The 16,569-nt window shown below is 44.1% G+C and overlaps 1 protein-coding gene across 4 annotated transcripts in view; it reads right to left on the reverse strand.

The window, feature by feature from the left end:
• Positions 1 to 8,886: 8,886 nt before the first annotated feature.
• KIAA0319L (KIAA0319 like) overlaps positions 8,887 to 16,569 on the reverse strand; it is a 131,763-nt gene continuing 124,080 nt past the window's right edge. For all 4 annotated transcript variants that reach the window (XM_080653144.1, XM_080653145.1, XM_080653142.1 and 1 more), the window contains exon 21: positions 8,887 to 12,227. In XM_080653144.1, coding sequence (XP_080509270.1) covers positions 12,040 to 12,227 — 188 coding nt within the window. In that variant the 3' untranslated portion in view covers positions 8,887 to 12,039. The remainder of the gene's footprint in view (positions 12,228 to 16,569) is intronic.

The following is a 16,569-nucleotide window of genomic DNA, read 5'->3' on the forward strand; positions in this document are numbered from 1 at the left end:
AAATAAGTTAAATGATTGAGAAATAAGTATACATATATTGAGCATAATGGGAGCCAGATTTCTCACTGTTTGAGAAAGGATTTATGAACAAGGAAAGGGAGAAGGCTAGGAAGAACCCTGAGATGTTGAAATTGGAAGAGTTGGTATGACCTCATAGGTTTAGACAGATAGATATAGTTGTATATAGTGATATGAGTATCTATATATATAAAAGGCTAAGTGACCGTCTGACTGTCCGACCGGCTGGTAGGTATGACATGTACTGACCACCAGGGGGCAAATGCTCAATACAGGAGCTGCCGAGCTGCAGTGACTTGGCAGTGACGGTTCTTGGGTGACACACCCGAGAACCAGAGAAGAGGGAGCCCGATTCCTCACAGGGCTGCGTGATTCCACCTTTGGCCATAGGTTATGTTGTTGCTGGGGCACTGTCAGCCCCGAATCTGGTTTACTGCACACTTGTGTTTGCATTGCACACCCCGTATAACAGCAACTTTGCAGAGAGCCCTCTCGCACTATGGGACCCCTCCGGGGATATAGGAGAGCCAGTTTTGGCCCGGTCCCCTCAGGCCAGGCTGAGGGACCCCACCTGCTGGAGGGATCACACTCACTCCGCTGCTGTGCCACCTCAGGTGCAGCCAGCTGGGAAGGGACCACGGGAGATTGGATCCAGGGCATGTCTGGCCCATCTTGCCCAGGCCCAGTCCCGCCCCACGGGCCACCGTCTAATTAATTGCCTTTCAATGTGCACTAGTGTGTATGTGTATTTTATGGATTGATAGATTCTATCCACTGACATGGTATAGAAACAGTTTTACCTTGGTAGCAATGAGCATACCAAGAGCCTTGCATGAGGGCTCAATGACTGATTCCAAGACTGGGGAAAGAAAGATAATCCTGGAATCCCTTTTGAGTATGTAAATGCTAAAAAAAAGATAGGGACATGTCAGAAGGAACTAGGAGGCAGACAGAAGAGGCTTCCATTGGTTAAATCTAGGAAAATTTGTGTATCAGATTACAACCTAATGAATAAAATAGGAATTCATGAGTTGATATTGATATAAATGAGTAAAAAATTACAAGACTGGATAAATTTTAAAAAATCTAACAAGGGTAAAAGTGATGCAAAAACATTATTAGACAAATATTAAGAGATATCTGGGGAAGCAATATTCATAGTATTTGATAAAAAGGATTTAATGCAAAAAAAGGTGGATTACATACTGATAGAATTAATAAAAAATTATAAATATGGATATTACTGTACTTCATAAATAGTCTGAAAACTACCAATATTTTGGGTGAAAGGGAGGATGGATAACCCTTGGAATAAAAAGGGAAATGAGAAAATTATTATGTCTGAATCTGGGAACACAGCTGAAGCAGAACCGAGATGGAAAAATTAGATTTAAAATCATGTTTCCTTTACATGAAATCATTTTCAGGGAACAGAGATTATGAATGAATAAAGCAATCATTCAATTCAATAATTTAAAGAATGAACAACAGGGGAAAAAAGAAAATAGTAATAAAATCAGAAAAAAATGGAAAAGACGACTATCATATATGGCCTTTATTGTGTTGAGGCACTTTCCTTCTATACCATTTTATTGAGTGTTTGTTTTTTGTGTGTGTGTGTTTTCTTTAGGTAGCGAGGTAAGGGTTCTTTTCAGGTTTTGTTCTTTTTAATTTAATCTTTATTCAGATTATTACAATTGTTCCTCTTTTTTCCCCCCATAGCTCCCCTCCACCCGGTTCCCACCCCACCCTCTGCCCTTACCTCCCCCACACTGTCTTCCTTCATAGGTGTACGCTTTTTGTCCAGTCTCTTCCCACACCTCACACACCCCTTTCCCCCCGAGAATTGTCAGTCCACTCCCTTTCTATGGCCCTGATTCTATTATATTTACCAGATTATTCTGTTCATCAGATTTTTTATTCACTTGATTTTTAGATTCACTTGTTGATAGACATGTATTTGTTGTTCATAATTTTTATCTCTACCTTTTTCTTCTTCTTCCTCTTCTTAAAGAATACCTTTCAGCATTTCATATAATACTGGTTTGGCGGTGATGAACTCCTTTAGCTTTTTCTTATCTGTGAAGCTCTTTATCTGCCCTTCAATTCTGAATGATAGCTTTGCTGGGTAGAGTAATCTTGGTTGTAGGTTCTTGCTATTCATCACTTTGAAAATTTCTTGCCACTCCCGTCTGGCCTGCATAGTTTCTGTTGAGAAATCAGCTGACAGTCGTATGGGTGCTCCCTTGTAGGTAACTAACTGTTTTTCTCTTGCTGCTTTTAATATTCTCTCTTTGTCTTTTGCTCTTGGCATTTTAATTATGATGTGTCTTGGTGTGGTCCTCTTTGGATTCCTTTTGTTTGGGGTTCTGTGCGCTTCCTGGACTTGTAAGTCTATTTCTTTCACCAGGTGGGGGGAGTTTTCTGTCATTATTTCTTCAAATAGGTTTTCAGTATCTTGCTCTCTCTCTTCTTCTGGCACCTCCATAATTTGGATGTTGGTACGCTTGAGGTTGTCCCAGAGGCTCCTTACACATCTTCAAATTTTTGGATTCTTTTTTCTTTTCAGGCTGAGCGTTTTTTCCTTCTTTGTATTTCAACTCTTTGACTTGATTCTTGCAGTCCTGTGATCTGCTGTTAGGTCTCTGTATAATATTTTTTATTTCAGTCAGTGTATGTTTAATTTCTAGTTGGTCCTTTTTCATATCCTCGAGGGTCTCGCTAAATTTATCAGCCTTTTCTAGGAAATTCTTGAAAAACCTTGTAACCGTGGTTTTGAACTCTATATCTAGTTGTTTGTTTTCCTCCATTTCTTTCCTTTGTGATCTGTTTCTTTGTCTCCGCATTTTTGCTGCTTCCCTGAGTTGGTGGAGTGGTAGGTGAGCTTTGTGTGGTACATGTCCTCTAGGGCACAGTGGCTCAGCCTCCCCAGTTACCTGAGGTGGACACTCTTGCTGCACCCCTTTGTGGACTGTGTGCTCAGCCTTGTTATAGTTAAGTCTTGATTGTTGTTGGTATCACTGGGAGGAATTGACCTCCAGGCCAATTGGCTGTGAGGATCAGCTATGTCTACGCTGGGAGAACTTCTGTGCTGGAGACACTCTTTGAGACAAGACTTGCAAAATTGCAAAAACCTCTGTCCTCAACTTGGATGGGGTTTCCCGTCAGCCCTGCCCTATGAGGCCCCTGGGTCTCAGTGTCCCTCGGTAATTGCTGCAAGCACCTCTGAGAGAAAGCTGCCCTCGAGTTTTGCCCACTGCCAGACAGTCCAGTTTCTCCCCAAATGAGTCGTGGTTCTCAGAAACTTGCCCGGAACTGGAGTTCAGCACAGTCGGGAGCTTCCGTCTCCCTCCTGCTTTAGAAAGCCAGCCGCGCACTCAGCCTCCCCTGCATTCAGCAGTCAGTACTCTGCCCGCGTGCACCTCTGGACCTCTGCCTCCTTCCGCAGCTCCCAAGTAAGTGTGCTTTCTCTTTCCCTGACAGTCCAAACCCCCCCACCCCCCGCCAATGAATCTGGTTTCCCAGCGTCTTGCCCGGGACTGGAGTTCAGTGCAGTCAGGAGCTTCCGTCTTCCTCCCGCTTTAGAAAGCCAGCCGCGCACGCTGCCGCCCATGCACACAGCCACCCATCCTCTCCGTGTGCGAGTCTCCGTACCTCAGCCTTTTGCAGCTCCTCTGAGTCTCAATGTGCTTTCCTCTTTCCTTCTACTTGTAGAATTTCCACTCAGCCAGCTTTCCTGTGGTTCTGGATGGTGTCCGTTTTGTCTTTTAGTCGTAATTTTGATATTGTTGTGCAAGGCAGCAGTTTAGGTGTTTACATATGCCTCCATCTTGGTTTCTCCTCTTGAGTGTTTTTATCATAAATGGATGTTGTATCTTTTCAAATGCTTTTTTTTGCGTCTGTTGATATGATCATATAAGTTTTATTGTGTTAATGTGGTATATCACATTGATTTGTAGATGATGAATCATCTTTGCATCCTTGGGATGAACCCCACTTGATCATGATGTGTGATCCTTTTAATATATTGATTTGACTTGTTAGTATCTTATTTAGGATTTTTGCATCTTGTTCATCAAAGACACTGGCCTGTAACTTTTTTTTTTTTTTTTTTTTGTATTGTATTGCCTGGTGTTAGTATCTGGGTAATGTTGGCCTTCTAAAATGAGTTGGGAAGTATTCCTCCTCTTGAGTATTTTTAGAAGAGGTTGAGGAAGGGTGGTAAAATTGACCAGCGTTTTCGGGGAGGTTTTGATTATTCTATTTCCTTACTATAGTGATTGGTCTATGTAGGTTTTACAGTTCCTTATGATTCAGCCTAGAAAGTCGTATGCTTCTAAGAATTTGTCCATTTCTTCTAGGTTATAAAATTTGGTGCCATATAGACTTTCATAGTATTCTTGTATAGTCCTTTGGATTTCTGTGGTGTCTGTTGTAACTTCTCATTCTTTTATTGTTTATCTTTTCATAGAACCAGCTCTTTGTTTCATTAATTTTTTTCTATTGCCTTTTCAATCTCTATTTCATTTATTTCTACTCTAATATTTATTATTTCTTTCCTTCTATCTGCTATTTTAGAAAACAGAGATTTAGTAAGAATTGGTGGACCTTGAAAATGACTTCAGGTTTTCTCACTGTGCAGAATATAGACAAACACTGCTGAAATTAAATATTTTACCCTTTGTTCTCCCTGTGTGATCTACAATAATAATCTGCTTTGTGTTGATAGTTACTACTGTGTTGCTGACAATTACCTGAAAGAGAAGTTGGGGTGCTTCACTGGGCTGGAAAAACTTCAGCTAAATCAGAAAGCAGGTCTAATTAAGGAAGTTTATTCTATATCTATAAAAGGCTAAGTTGACTCGTACATGCGCGATACATATAAAGCTCTCACTGGCGCCAATCACACGTGTATTTTTTTTAAAATATATTTTATTGATTTTTTACAGAGAGGAAGGAAGAGGGATAGAGAGTTAGAAACATCGATGAGAGAGAAACATCGATCAGCCGCCTCCTGCACACCTCCTACTGGGGATGTGCCCGCAACCAAGTTACGTGCCATTGACCAGAATCGAACCTGGGACCCTTCAGTCCGCAGGCCGACTCTCTATCCACTGAGCCAAACCGGTTTTGGCAATCACATGTGTATTTCAATCTGTCATTGTTGATCATGAATTTGGTTAACACTTCTATTATAGAAAAAGGGTGAATAGCGATATTAAAATATTTCTTCTAGTTAAGTTTCTTTCAATGTGCATGAATCCATGCACTGGGACATTAGTGTACAGGCAGTCCTCGGGTTATGTCGGATATCTGTTCCTATGGCACAATGATTTTTGCTGTAAGTCAGAACCCACGTACATAACCACCTACGTCACTCACATGGAGCACATACACAGCAGTAATTAAGTGAAACAGTAAAAAAATTTTAAAAGAAAGATAAAAATTCCTAACTTTTACTTGTGGTAAATAAATAATAAAAAACATAAAGCACATATGTACATATATCAAAATGATGGAACTTTTTTTTTAATACTGTAAATGAGAGATGGCGACGTAACCATGAAACGACATAAGTCGAGTCTGACGTAACTCGAGGACTGCCTGTACATATAAACTTCCCTCTTAATACTACTTTTGCTGTGTCCCAAGACTTTTGGTATGTTGTATTTTTATCTGTCTCTGTGTATCTTTTCATCTCTTCTTTTATTTCTTCTTCGAATCTATAATTAGTTGTTCAGTAGCATGTTTAATCTCCACATAAGCAGGAGTACCGGTTAATAATGAGGATTTTTTTCACTAGATGGATTTACACATGTGTTGATATATATGCGATTTGATATGTATGCTGTTTGTTGTATTGACAGCAAGCTTCAAAACTTCATATGTCAATTTGCTGAAGGTATTAACATCATAGGTATTTTTACGCTTGAAAATGTTGAATTTCGTGCCAAAAACGAGCATTTGTGGGAAGTTTTAATTCATTATTTTGAAGAAGTTATCGTATACTTTGGGAAGCTTATGGTGAACATGCTCCATCTCAAGATACTTGTGAACACTGGTTAAACGCTTTAAAGGTGATGATTTCGATGGGAAAGACAAAGAACGTCCAGGTCAACCTAAAAAGTTTGAAAACCAACAATTACAAGTATTATGTGTATTCTGTCATTTTAGGCGGGAAAGTTGTAGAATATCAACTAAGTCTGTTTGGTCTAATGTGTCATTTAATGCTATTTTCTTATTGACTTTTTGTCAGGGTGATCTCTCATTGCGGTCAATGGGGTATTAAGGTCCCCTGCTAGAATTGTAGTTTTATCCGTTTTCTTTTTCTTTTAGGTCTGCTGGTAAATTATTCCATGTATTTTGGTGCTCTCATCAGGTTGGGTCCAAATATATATTTGTTATGTCTTCTTGATGAGTTGTCCCCTTTATCATTATAAAATAGCCATCTTTGTCTCTTAACTTTTTTATCTTGAAATATTTTGTTTGATATAAGTACTGCTACACCTACTTTTCTGTGGATGCCATTTGCTTGAAGTATCATCTTCCATCCCTTCACTTTGAGCCTGTGTTTGTCTTTGTAGTGGTCTCTCACGGCCAACATTATAGTTGGGATTTGTTTTTTAATCTGTCCCACTATTTTATGCCTTTTGATTGATGTTTAGTTCATTTACATTTAGGGGATTATTGATGTATTAAACTTACTATAGATAATTTATCTTTTCTTGCTACTTTTGTATCTCTCTTTTCCCCCCCTTGTGATTCTGTCTGCTATTTTAGTTTGGTAGTTTTCTATGTTATTTTTTTCTCCATTTCCTCTTTATTTTTGGAATCTCAGCTCTGGATATTTGTTTTGTGGTTAGCATAAGGTTTATGTAAAATGTTTCATACATATGGTAGTCCTTGTTCTTCTGATTCAGTCTTCCTTCACCTGTACCTACTCAAGTCACTTTCCACCCCACTTTTATGATTTTGTGGTCACAAATTCTCCCTTTTTATGATATTACCACATTGCAGTAGCATCTCTTCACTGCCCCCCCCATTGACCTTTGTTATAACTGTTTAATATCATATTCTGAAGTAGATTTCCAGTTTCCTGTTTCTGTTAGTCATCTTACTCAGTTTTATATACCTTTGTCTTTTTGTTTCCAATAAAAGAGCTACTTTCAACAATCCTTGCAATGCAGGTCTTGTGGTGATAAATTCTCAGCTTTTGTCTGGGAAAGCTTTCATTTCTCCTTCATATCTATAGACTAACGTGCTAGATATGTTACCCTTGGCTGATGGTTCTTTCAATATTTTGAATATTTCCTTCCATTACTCCTGTATTGTTATGTTCTACTATGAAATCTGATCATCTAATGGGGTTTCCTTTGTAGGTTAGTCTTTTTTTCTCCCTGACTTCCTTGGGAATTGTCATTGATTTTTGACAGTTTGAATAAAATGTGTCATGGAGAAGGTCTTTTTGCATTGATATAATTAGGTGTTATGTTCACTTCCTCTATTATAAAGTCCAGTTCTTTCCATGGGGTTTGGAAAGGTTCTCTTCAATTATTTGAGTAGGCTCTCTGTTCCTTTTTCTTCTGGTATACCTGTTATCCGTATATTGCTCTTTCTAGTTGGATAGTTTTCAGAGTTCTTTTTGTTTGTTTCTTTGTTAATCCTCACCCAAGGATATTTCTTCCATTGATTTTTAGAGTGGAAGAGAGAAAGGGAGGTGAACAAACATTGATGTGACAGACATACATTGATTGGTTGCCTCCTGCACATGCCCCAGCTAGGGCACGGATCAAACCTGCAACCTAAGTATGTGCCCTTGACTGGGAATCAAACCCGAGACCCTTCAGCGCATGGGCTAATGCTCTAACCACTGACATAGGCCAGGACATAGAGTACTTTCATTTTAAACTCTCAGTTCTCTTCTCCCTCCTGGGTCATTTCTAGATTTCCATCTTTCAGCTGTTTCTCTCTTCCATTTGATCTGCTCTATTTTCATTGCTCTTTAATGCATTCCTCAGCTCATTTATTGAGTTCTTCAGCTCCAGAATTTGATTCTTTTTATAGTTCCAGTCTCTTTAGTCAAGTACTCCTTTTGTTCATTAGCTCATTGAACTGCCCTTCTGAGTTTTCTTGTATATCATTGAAGTTTCTTGATAGCTGCAATCTTGAATTCTGACATTTAAATCACCATCTTCCATGACTTTGAGTTTGGTTTCTGGACATTTCATTTTGTGTGCTCCCAAGTTACCTTGGTTGGTCATGTTATTTGATGGATTCTCTATCTGTGCATTTGAGGTAGTGAACTTTGTTTACTGTTTTGCTTTCAACAATTCAGCATGTTGATAGGTAGGGCACTTTATTTTCCACTAGATGGTGGTATAGCACAAGTTTTTGTTTTCTTTCTTACCTGCAGTATTTGAGCCTCTATAATCACAAAGAGCAGCAGTGCTTTTGTTAAGAAAAATGCCATGTACCTACATGAGTTAAGGGGCACCCCTAGGAATATGGTGGATGGTAGAGAACTGATTTTCTGAGCTCCCAGAATTCCCTACTTTTCACTAATGGCTGCTGTCACAGCTGGGTGTTTTTTTGGGGGGGTGGGTGGGGAGGGAAGGGTGTCTCAACTGCCTCTACTAGTCTGTGCTCGGATGTGTGGAGCAATGGAGGCAGGTTTGGAATTTCACGGTTCTACCCCTGCCTGCAGTGGCTGTTGGTACTGCTATGCCGTGTAGGGCAGCATAAATCTGTTGTGGCAGCCTGAGCTGAGGCATCATTGTCAACCCTAGTAAGTACTTGGGCCCAGGGAGACCTGTGACAGAAGCGAGCCTAGACCCATAATCTTTTTATTTTTATTCTTTATTTTTTGTTAATCCTCACCCAATGATATTTTTCCATTGATCTTTTTAGAGAGAGTGGAAGAGAGAGGGAAATACAAAGAACAAAGAGAAACATCGATGTGAGAGAAACACATCAATTGGTTGCCTCCTGCATGCACCCCGAGCAGAGCCCAGGCGCGGAGGAGCCTGCAACCAACGTATGTGCCCTTGACTGGAATCAAACCCGGGACTCTTTGGGACCGCAGGCCGACTCTCTATCCACTGAACCAAACTGGTAGGTTTACCAGCCGTGGGCAAACTATGGCCCGCAGGCCGGATCCGGCCCGTTCGGCTGTTCTATCCAGCCCGCGGAGCCGGAAGAGCGGAGGGTTCTCTTGCTCTCCCCTCCGCTCCTTTACTTTGAATTTATATTAGTTCACACAAACACTCATCCATGCTTTTGTTCCAGCCCTCTGGTCCAGTTTAAGAACCCATTGTGGCCCTCGAGTCAAAAAGTTTGCCCACCCCTGCTTTAGACACATAATCTTAACATGAGTTTTTTTAAATATATTTTTATTTCTCAACAATCCAAAGGCCATTCTGGTAGGGCAGCTCTCTTCCAGATGGTGGTTCAGGAAGAAGGTTCCCCAAGTGCGCCTCTGCTCTGGCCAGCAGATAGAGGAAGGGAGCGGGAGTCACAGAAAACTTGAATGGGCCAGGGCTGAAGATGGAATTCTCTTCTGCTCATATTGTGCAGAAGTCTGGAAATGTAGATGAGCTGTGTGTCCTGGGAAAGGACCTTGGTTTGGTGAACAGTTGATCTCTGCCACACCCAATTTCAGGGGCCTCTCCCTGCAGTGGTTAAGAGGTACTGGGTGTCTGGGTACTTTACCTCTTTGTCTACCAAACCCAACTGGCTATTTCCCCCTAGTCCAGGACTTGGTATGGCTTCACAAATTATAGGAGGACTTAATAAAAGTTCAGTTAAATATTCAAAAGTCAAAACCTCCTGTGTGTGGGTTCCAGGTATTAGTGTGGTTTAAAAGGTGCTCAGGTGATTCTAATAGGCAGTCAGCATAGGATCCACAGCTATTGTTGCCAGAATGTGATTAGCTTAGAAGTGAGAAGGGGTAAGGGAGGGTCAGGGTTAGGCTAGGGCAGTGGTCGGCAAACTCATTAGTCAACAGAGCCAAATATCAACAGTACAACGATTGAAATTTCTTTTGAGAGCCAAATTTTTTAAACTTCTTCTAACGCCACTTCTTCAAAATAGACTCGCCCAGGCTGTGGTATTTTGTGGAAGAGCCACACTCAAGGGGCTCTCGAGCCGCATGTGGCTCTCGAGCCGCAGTTTGCCGACCACGGGACTAGGGCAAATTTGAATCTGCACTGAGAATTGGATAGAAAACTGGCCAAAGGACAGGTCTTGGTCAAGACCTGTCCTTTGCATGAGAGGTAAATACCCTTCAATGTCAAACCTGAGCAACTCTTTCCAGCGGGAGGCACAACGGTAGACAGCCACAGCTCCAATGCTGGAAATACTGGAAACTAGGTAGCAACACCAACCCCACCCCCAAACTGAGGGGTAATAGTTGGAAGGGGTTATAATCATGGTCTGGGCATAACGCAAGAATGTATAGGCCCCTTAAACCCATCAACACAGATTCCACAAAAGTCAAGGGCCTCATCCATGCTCCTGAAACTCTTTTTTCCAGGGACTGATGGCCCGACTGCATGCACCTTCTTTCCATCCTATTTTCAGAGAGTAACCCTCAATGTATGTGACCACTTCTTCAGCTCCTTCCATTTATCAGATGGGCCAAAGGGAAGTTGTAAGGACAAAGATCAGTCTCCCCCAAGCAGGAAGGCCAAGGCTGCAGCCTTCCAGCCCTAGGAGTTTTCTTTGAGTTTTGCTTTCTGGTAAGTTTCCTCTATGTACCTAGTGGGGTTCCAGAAATGCAAGGATGCCTTATATTTGGCATTCCTTGGCGACAGGCCCTGGGGTAAGGGGAAGCTGTGGGTATTGAACGAAGGACAGAAAACTCCCCTCCCTAAAAGCCAGGGCATCTGGCCAGCAGGGGCCAGGAGGGATGCACTCCTCCACCAGCAGCCAGGCACAACCCCAGCACCATTGGCCACAGCGTTGATGCCAGTCCCACGACTTCCCTGCTAGAGGCCATCACCTCTCAGGGATGTACCGGTGGCTGGACCTATGGTACAGGTCAGTGATGGAGCACAGTAGCACAGTCCGTGGGCACATGTACAATTAAATAGCATGTTTAATCATCTCACAACAGACAGTAGTATAAACTGTAAGCTTTTTAAAAAGTCACCCCCCCGCCCCCAAAAGCTCCCATTCCTCAATACCCAGACACCATAGGAAGTCTCTCTTCCAAGGAGCTGAAAGTCTTTCCAGGTCAGGGTCGCCTTGTGAGTAGCCAATGCGCGCACACACACACGCACCAGTGCACACAGACACACACATACACGGGACACAAAGAAGAACATGGTGGGACAATCGCACACATGCGCTCTCATGCCATAACATTCCAGTCAGCTGTGGCTCTCTGCTCTCGGCCAGCACTGGTCAGGAGGAGATGGGGATGCAGTCTGTGTCCAGCCTCACTGCTCTGACACAATTGCCAGCTCTTCCTTACCCTTGGGCCAGACACCATGTCTCACCACCAGCCCAGCATCTGTGGTGAGGAGAACGCGGTGCTACATCCTCTGGACCCAGTGATCCCAAAGAAGAGAAGAATACAGGGCAGGCTCTTGTAGACTGGTAGTGCTTGGTTCTGTACCCAGGCGTGGGGGGCACAGCCAGTCCTCGCTGTGCAGGTGCTCTGGGAGTGCAACACTGCCAACAGGGAGCTGGCTGTGTCTACCCTCAGAGCAGGGGAGGGGTTTGCAAAAAAGGAGGCCCTGAGGTGAGGATATACGGGGGAAAGAGGAGGTAAGAGGGGAAGGGAAACTACCAGATGGTTTAAAGAGGAAACCTCTTCATTCACAGCTTTGTTCAGGGTTCCTGGAGAATGTCTCTGGATCCAGGTATCAGCAGCTCTGGTTGTGGATATGGGGAGAGTTGACCAGCGAATGCTGGCAGAACAGCTGCCCACTGAAATGGGAGGTTTGAGAACCAGCCTGGCAATGCTGTGGACCCCAGCACTGCCAACCTCTACCCTGAGGAGACAGACCAGGTGGCTGGCTATAAGAGCTCCTCCCGTGGGCTCCTGGCCTTAAGTGGGGTCTGTCCGTTGGGCACGGAGCCATTCTGACCGTGCAAGAGTTTGCCCTTCTCTCTGTCTGGCCACGTGAAGATGGCATCATCGCTGTCCAGCTCCGACTCAGAGTGCATCAGGCTGCTGCTCAGCATTGGGCCTTTCTGTTTGATGCCTGCAAGGGAGATAAGGGACTTCCGCATCAGGAGCACCAACCTTCCCCAGCTTGAGCCACACCCTCCTCCCAGCCTGAAGAGCAGGGGGACAGGGAGTCATGGTCCCCTCTTCCTGCTGGGAGGGGCAGGTTGGAAGGAGGCGGCTTCCTGAGTCTTCCCAGTGCTGGCTAGCTGGAACAGCCCTATGAGGGAAGTCAGAGTAAATGAGACCAACAGTTCCAATGCTGATTATCTCCAGTAGTTTTGGTTAGTGCCACCCAATGACATTCTCTTTCTCTTAAATGCGCAATGTTTTATCTCCCTTTATGAATAGGATGGAGTTCTTGGGAGGCAGGAAAGCAAGCTCTAACACGTTCTCCGTGTTCTGGCTCAGCACGGGTGTGAAGTGCTCGCCAGTTTCTGACACTGAGTCAGCCTGGACTTCACTCTACAGAGATGTTTGCACTGGCTTCACTGAGCGGGACCAGAGGTGGGAGAGCAGGCACCTGGCTCGGGAAGGCTCTCCTGCTGGGAGAGCCTGACTAAATAGGGACCCTGAGACAGTTTTCCAAGCCATCAGCTCATCAGAATATGCAAATAAGGACCTATAAGAAGCACCCGAGGTAAGAAAATATGTCTGAGATTCACCAAGCCATGGAGGAGGTCACGTTTACTACTGTCCCTGTGGCTGCAGAGAGGCCACACTGTACAGTGTGGTCTGGCCAGGGCTTTAGGGCAGATCCTGTCCAACAGCAAGATGGCTTGGGCTCTGACTGGTGCAAATAACATTCCAGAGAAAGCAAAAGGTAGGCTGAGACAGGAGACAGCACAGCAGGATTAGAAATGGGACTTGTTTCCAACAATGAGAATCCAGCGTGGCAGTGCTCTGAGTCCTGACACTGCCCACACCCAAGAGCTAACCTATCTCCTTTCCTAAAAAGGTGACTAGTCAGATGAGGTATTCGAACCCTCATCATCCAACAATCACTTTCCCTCCCCAGGTCCCACTCAGATCCCCAGATGATTCAGAGCCATTGTGCCTCTTCCCCGCCAGACATTCCTGAAGTCTGTGAATGCTGAGGGCAACCAGACTCTGACTGCATCTGGGCACCATCTCGAGTACAGTTCTGGGACATAACTGCAGAGCAGCAGGGCCAAAGAAGAACCCTCAGCATCTTGGGCTTCTCCAATGTGGTGGGGGATTACCCAACTTAAGAACCATGCCCGGGTGAGGCTCAAGGTCCTCAATACCCCTGCTTTGCCCCTGTAGATGAAATATCCCTGCCTCTCTGTGCCCTCTGGGGGCTTTCCCCAACCAGTCCCCACTCGAAGCTTCCCTTCTTCCCCACAGCCCTCCCAGTCCATAGCTGAAGAGGACAGAAGCCTGAGGGGGAGACAAATGCTCCTGGCTCCACAATACATAGCACTACACAGGGCCCTCCCATTGTGGGCTTCTGCTCTGCTTGAAGAAGTGAGTGACCTTTGAGAGAAACCAAGATGGAGGCATAGGTAAGCACCTAAACTGCTGCCTCGCACAACAATTTCAAAACTACAACTAAGAGACAGAACAGACACCATCCAGAACCACAGGAAAGCTGGCTGAGTGGAAATTCTACAACTAGAAGGAAAGAGAAAAGCTCACAGAGAATTGGAGGTATGGCAAAGGGTCTTTGTGTGCGCAGAGAGGTAGGGCGGCTGAGGGCCTGGCTGACTTTCTCTGGCGGGAGGGGGAAGGAAGCCACTGACTGCACTGAACCCCAGTTCCGGGCGAAACCCCATGGACCCAGGCTCATACAGGGGGAGTCGGGACTGTCAGAGAGAAAGGCACCCGGAGACTTGGAGACCCAGGGGAGCCCCGGTGGGCAGGGGTCTGAAGGCACGCACACCAGTGTGCACAAAGACGGCAGAGGTTGCCACAGGCTTTCCCTAGCAGAAGGGAGTCAGAAGCTCCTGACTGCACTGAACCCCAGTTCTGACTGCACTGAACCCCAGTTCCAGGCGAGCCCCTGGGGACCCAAGCTCTTGCATGGGGAAATCTGGACTCTCGGGCGGAGACTCGGGAGCCGGGGAAGGCAGAGGTCTGGAGGCGCGCGAGCGCGCGCAAGGACAAGGCTGACTGGAAGCCAAGACTGTCTGCTCCACCCCATCCAAGCTGAGCACAGAGGCTTTTACAATTTGGCAAGTCTAATCCTATAAGGCTGTCTCCAGCACTGAACTTCTCCCAGCGTAGACACAGCTGATCCTCACAGCCAACTGGCCTGGAGGTCAATTCCTCCCAGTGATACCAACAACAATCAAGACTTAACTACAACAAGGCTGTACACACAGTCCACAAAGGGGTGCACCAAGAGTATCCACCTCAGGTTAACTGGGGAGGCTGAACCACTGGCCCATATAGGAAACCTAGCACAAAAAGCGACCCTACCAACTCAGGGAAGCAGTGAAAATGCGGCGACAAATAAACAGATCACAAACGAAAGAAATGAAGGAAAACAAACGACTGGATATAGAATTCAAAACCACGGTTATAATGCTTTTCAAGAATATCCTAGAAAAGGCCAATAAATATAACGAGAGCCTCGAAAATATGAAAAAGGACCAACTAGAAATTAAACATACACTGACTGAAATAAAAAATATTATACAGAGACCCAACAACAGACTAGAGGAACACAAGAATCAAGTCAAAGAATTGAAATACAAAGAAGCAAAAAACACTCAACCGAAATAGCAAAAAGAAAAAAAAAAAAAATCCAAAAAGTTGAAGATAGTGTAAGAAGCCTCTGGGACAACTTCAAGCATACCAACATCAGAATTATGGGGGTGCCAGAAGAAGAGAGAGAGCAAGATACTGAAAACCTATTTGAAGAAATGACTGAAAACTTCCCCCACCTGGTGAAAGCAATACACTTACAAGTCCAGGTAGCGCACAGAACCCCAAACAAAAGGAATCCAAAGAGGACCACACCAAGACATGTCATAATTAAAATGCCAAGAGCAAAAGACAGAGAATATTAAAAGCAGCAAGAGAAAAACAGTTAATTACCTACAAGGGAGCACCCATACGACTGTCAGCTGATTTCTCAACAGAAACTATGCAGGCCAGACGGGAGTGGCAAGAAATTTTCAAAGTGATGAATAGCAAGAACCTACAACCAAGATTACTCTACCCAGCAAAGCTATCATTCAGAATTGAAGGGCAGATAAAGAGCTTCACAGATAAGAAAAAGCTAAAGGAGTTCATCACCACCAAACCAGTATTATATGAAATGCTGAAAGGTATTCTTAAAGAAGAGGAAGAAGAAAAAAGTAAAGATAAAAATTATGCACAACAAATACATATCCATCAACAAGTGAACCTAAAAATCAAGTGAATTAAAAACCCGAGGAACAGAATAATCTGGTGAATATAATAGAATCAGGGGCATAGAAAGGGAGTGGACTGATAATTCTCAGGGGGAAAGGGGTATGGGGGGGTTCATGAAGAGACTGGACAAAAATCATACACCTATGGATGAGGACAGTGGGGGGGAAGTAAGGGCAGAAGGTGGGGTAGGAACCGGGTGGAGTGGAGCTATGGGGGGGAAAAGGAGAAACAATTGTAATAATCTGAATATTTAATTATATGTATAAAAAAGTGAGCAACCTTTGCTCACTACACAGTACAAGCTGGGAAACTGGTAACATCAATGGGAGGTGAACAGACATTTATGACTCAGCAATTCCATTCGTAGAGCTATACCTAACAGAAACCCATACATATGTCCACTGAGGACATGGCAGAGGAACATCTATAATGCCACTCCTCATAACAGCCAAAAATAGAAAGAAAGCAATTGCCAATTAACAGTATTCCTGACGAATATTCAAACCGGAAATTATCCTATATAATAAAAGCCTAATATGCAAATTGACCAAACAGTAGAACGACCGGTTGCTATGACACACACTGACCACTAGGGGGCTGACACTCAACGCAGGAGCTGCCTGTAGGCTAGGCTGGCTAAGGTGGGTGCCAGCAAGGGGGAGGGGGTCCGCCCTGCTGGTTTCCCCACAGATTGGCCCTGATCACTGGCCAGGCATAGGGAACCTATGTGTGCACAAATTTCGTGCACCAGGCCTCCAGTACAGCAATAAGAATGAATGAACTATTGCCCTGCCTAATAATATGGGTGAACATGATAAATAGAATGTTGAGTGAAAGGAGCCAAATACACTGATTTCATTTATATCAAACTCCCAAGATATTAGAAGTTAGGGGAGGTGGGGACAGTGGCTGGAGAGAAGCACAAAGGAGGCACTTCTGGGGGGCTGATTACCTGTGCCTGTTCAGTTGTGAAAACCCATTGAACTGTGTTGAAC

Source organism: Plecotus auritus, assembly GCF_963455305.1.
Source record: "Plecotus auritus genome assembly, chromosome: 2".
Lineage (NCBI taxonomy): Eukaryota > Metazoa > Chordata > Mammalia > Chiroptera > Vespertilionidae > Plecotus > Plecotus auritus.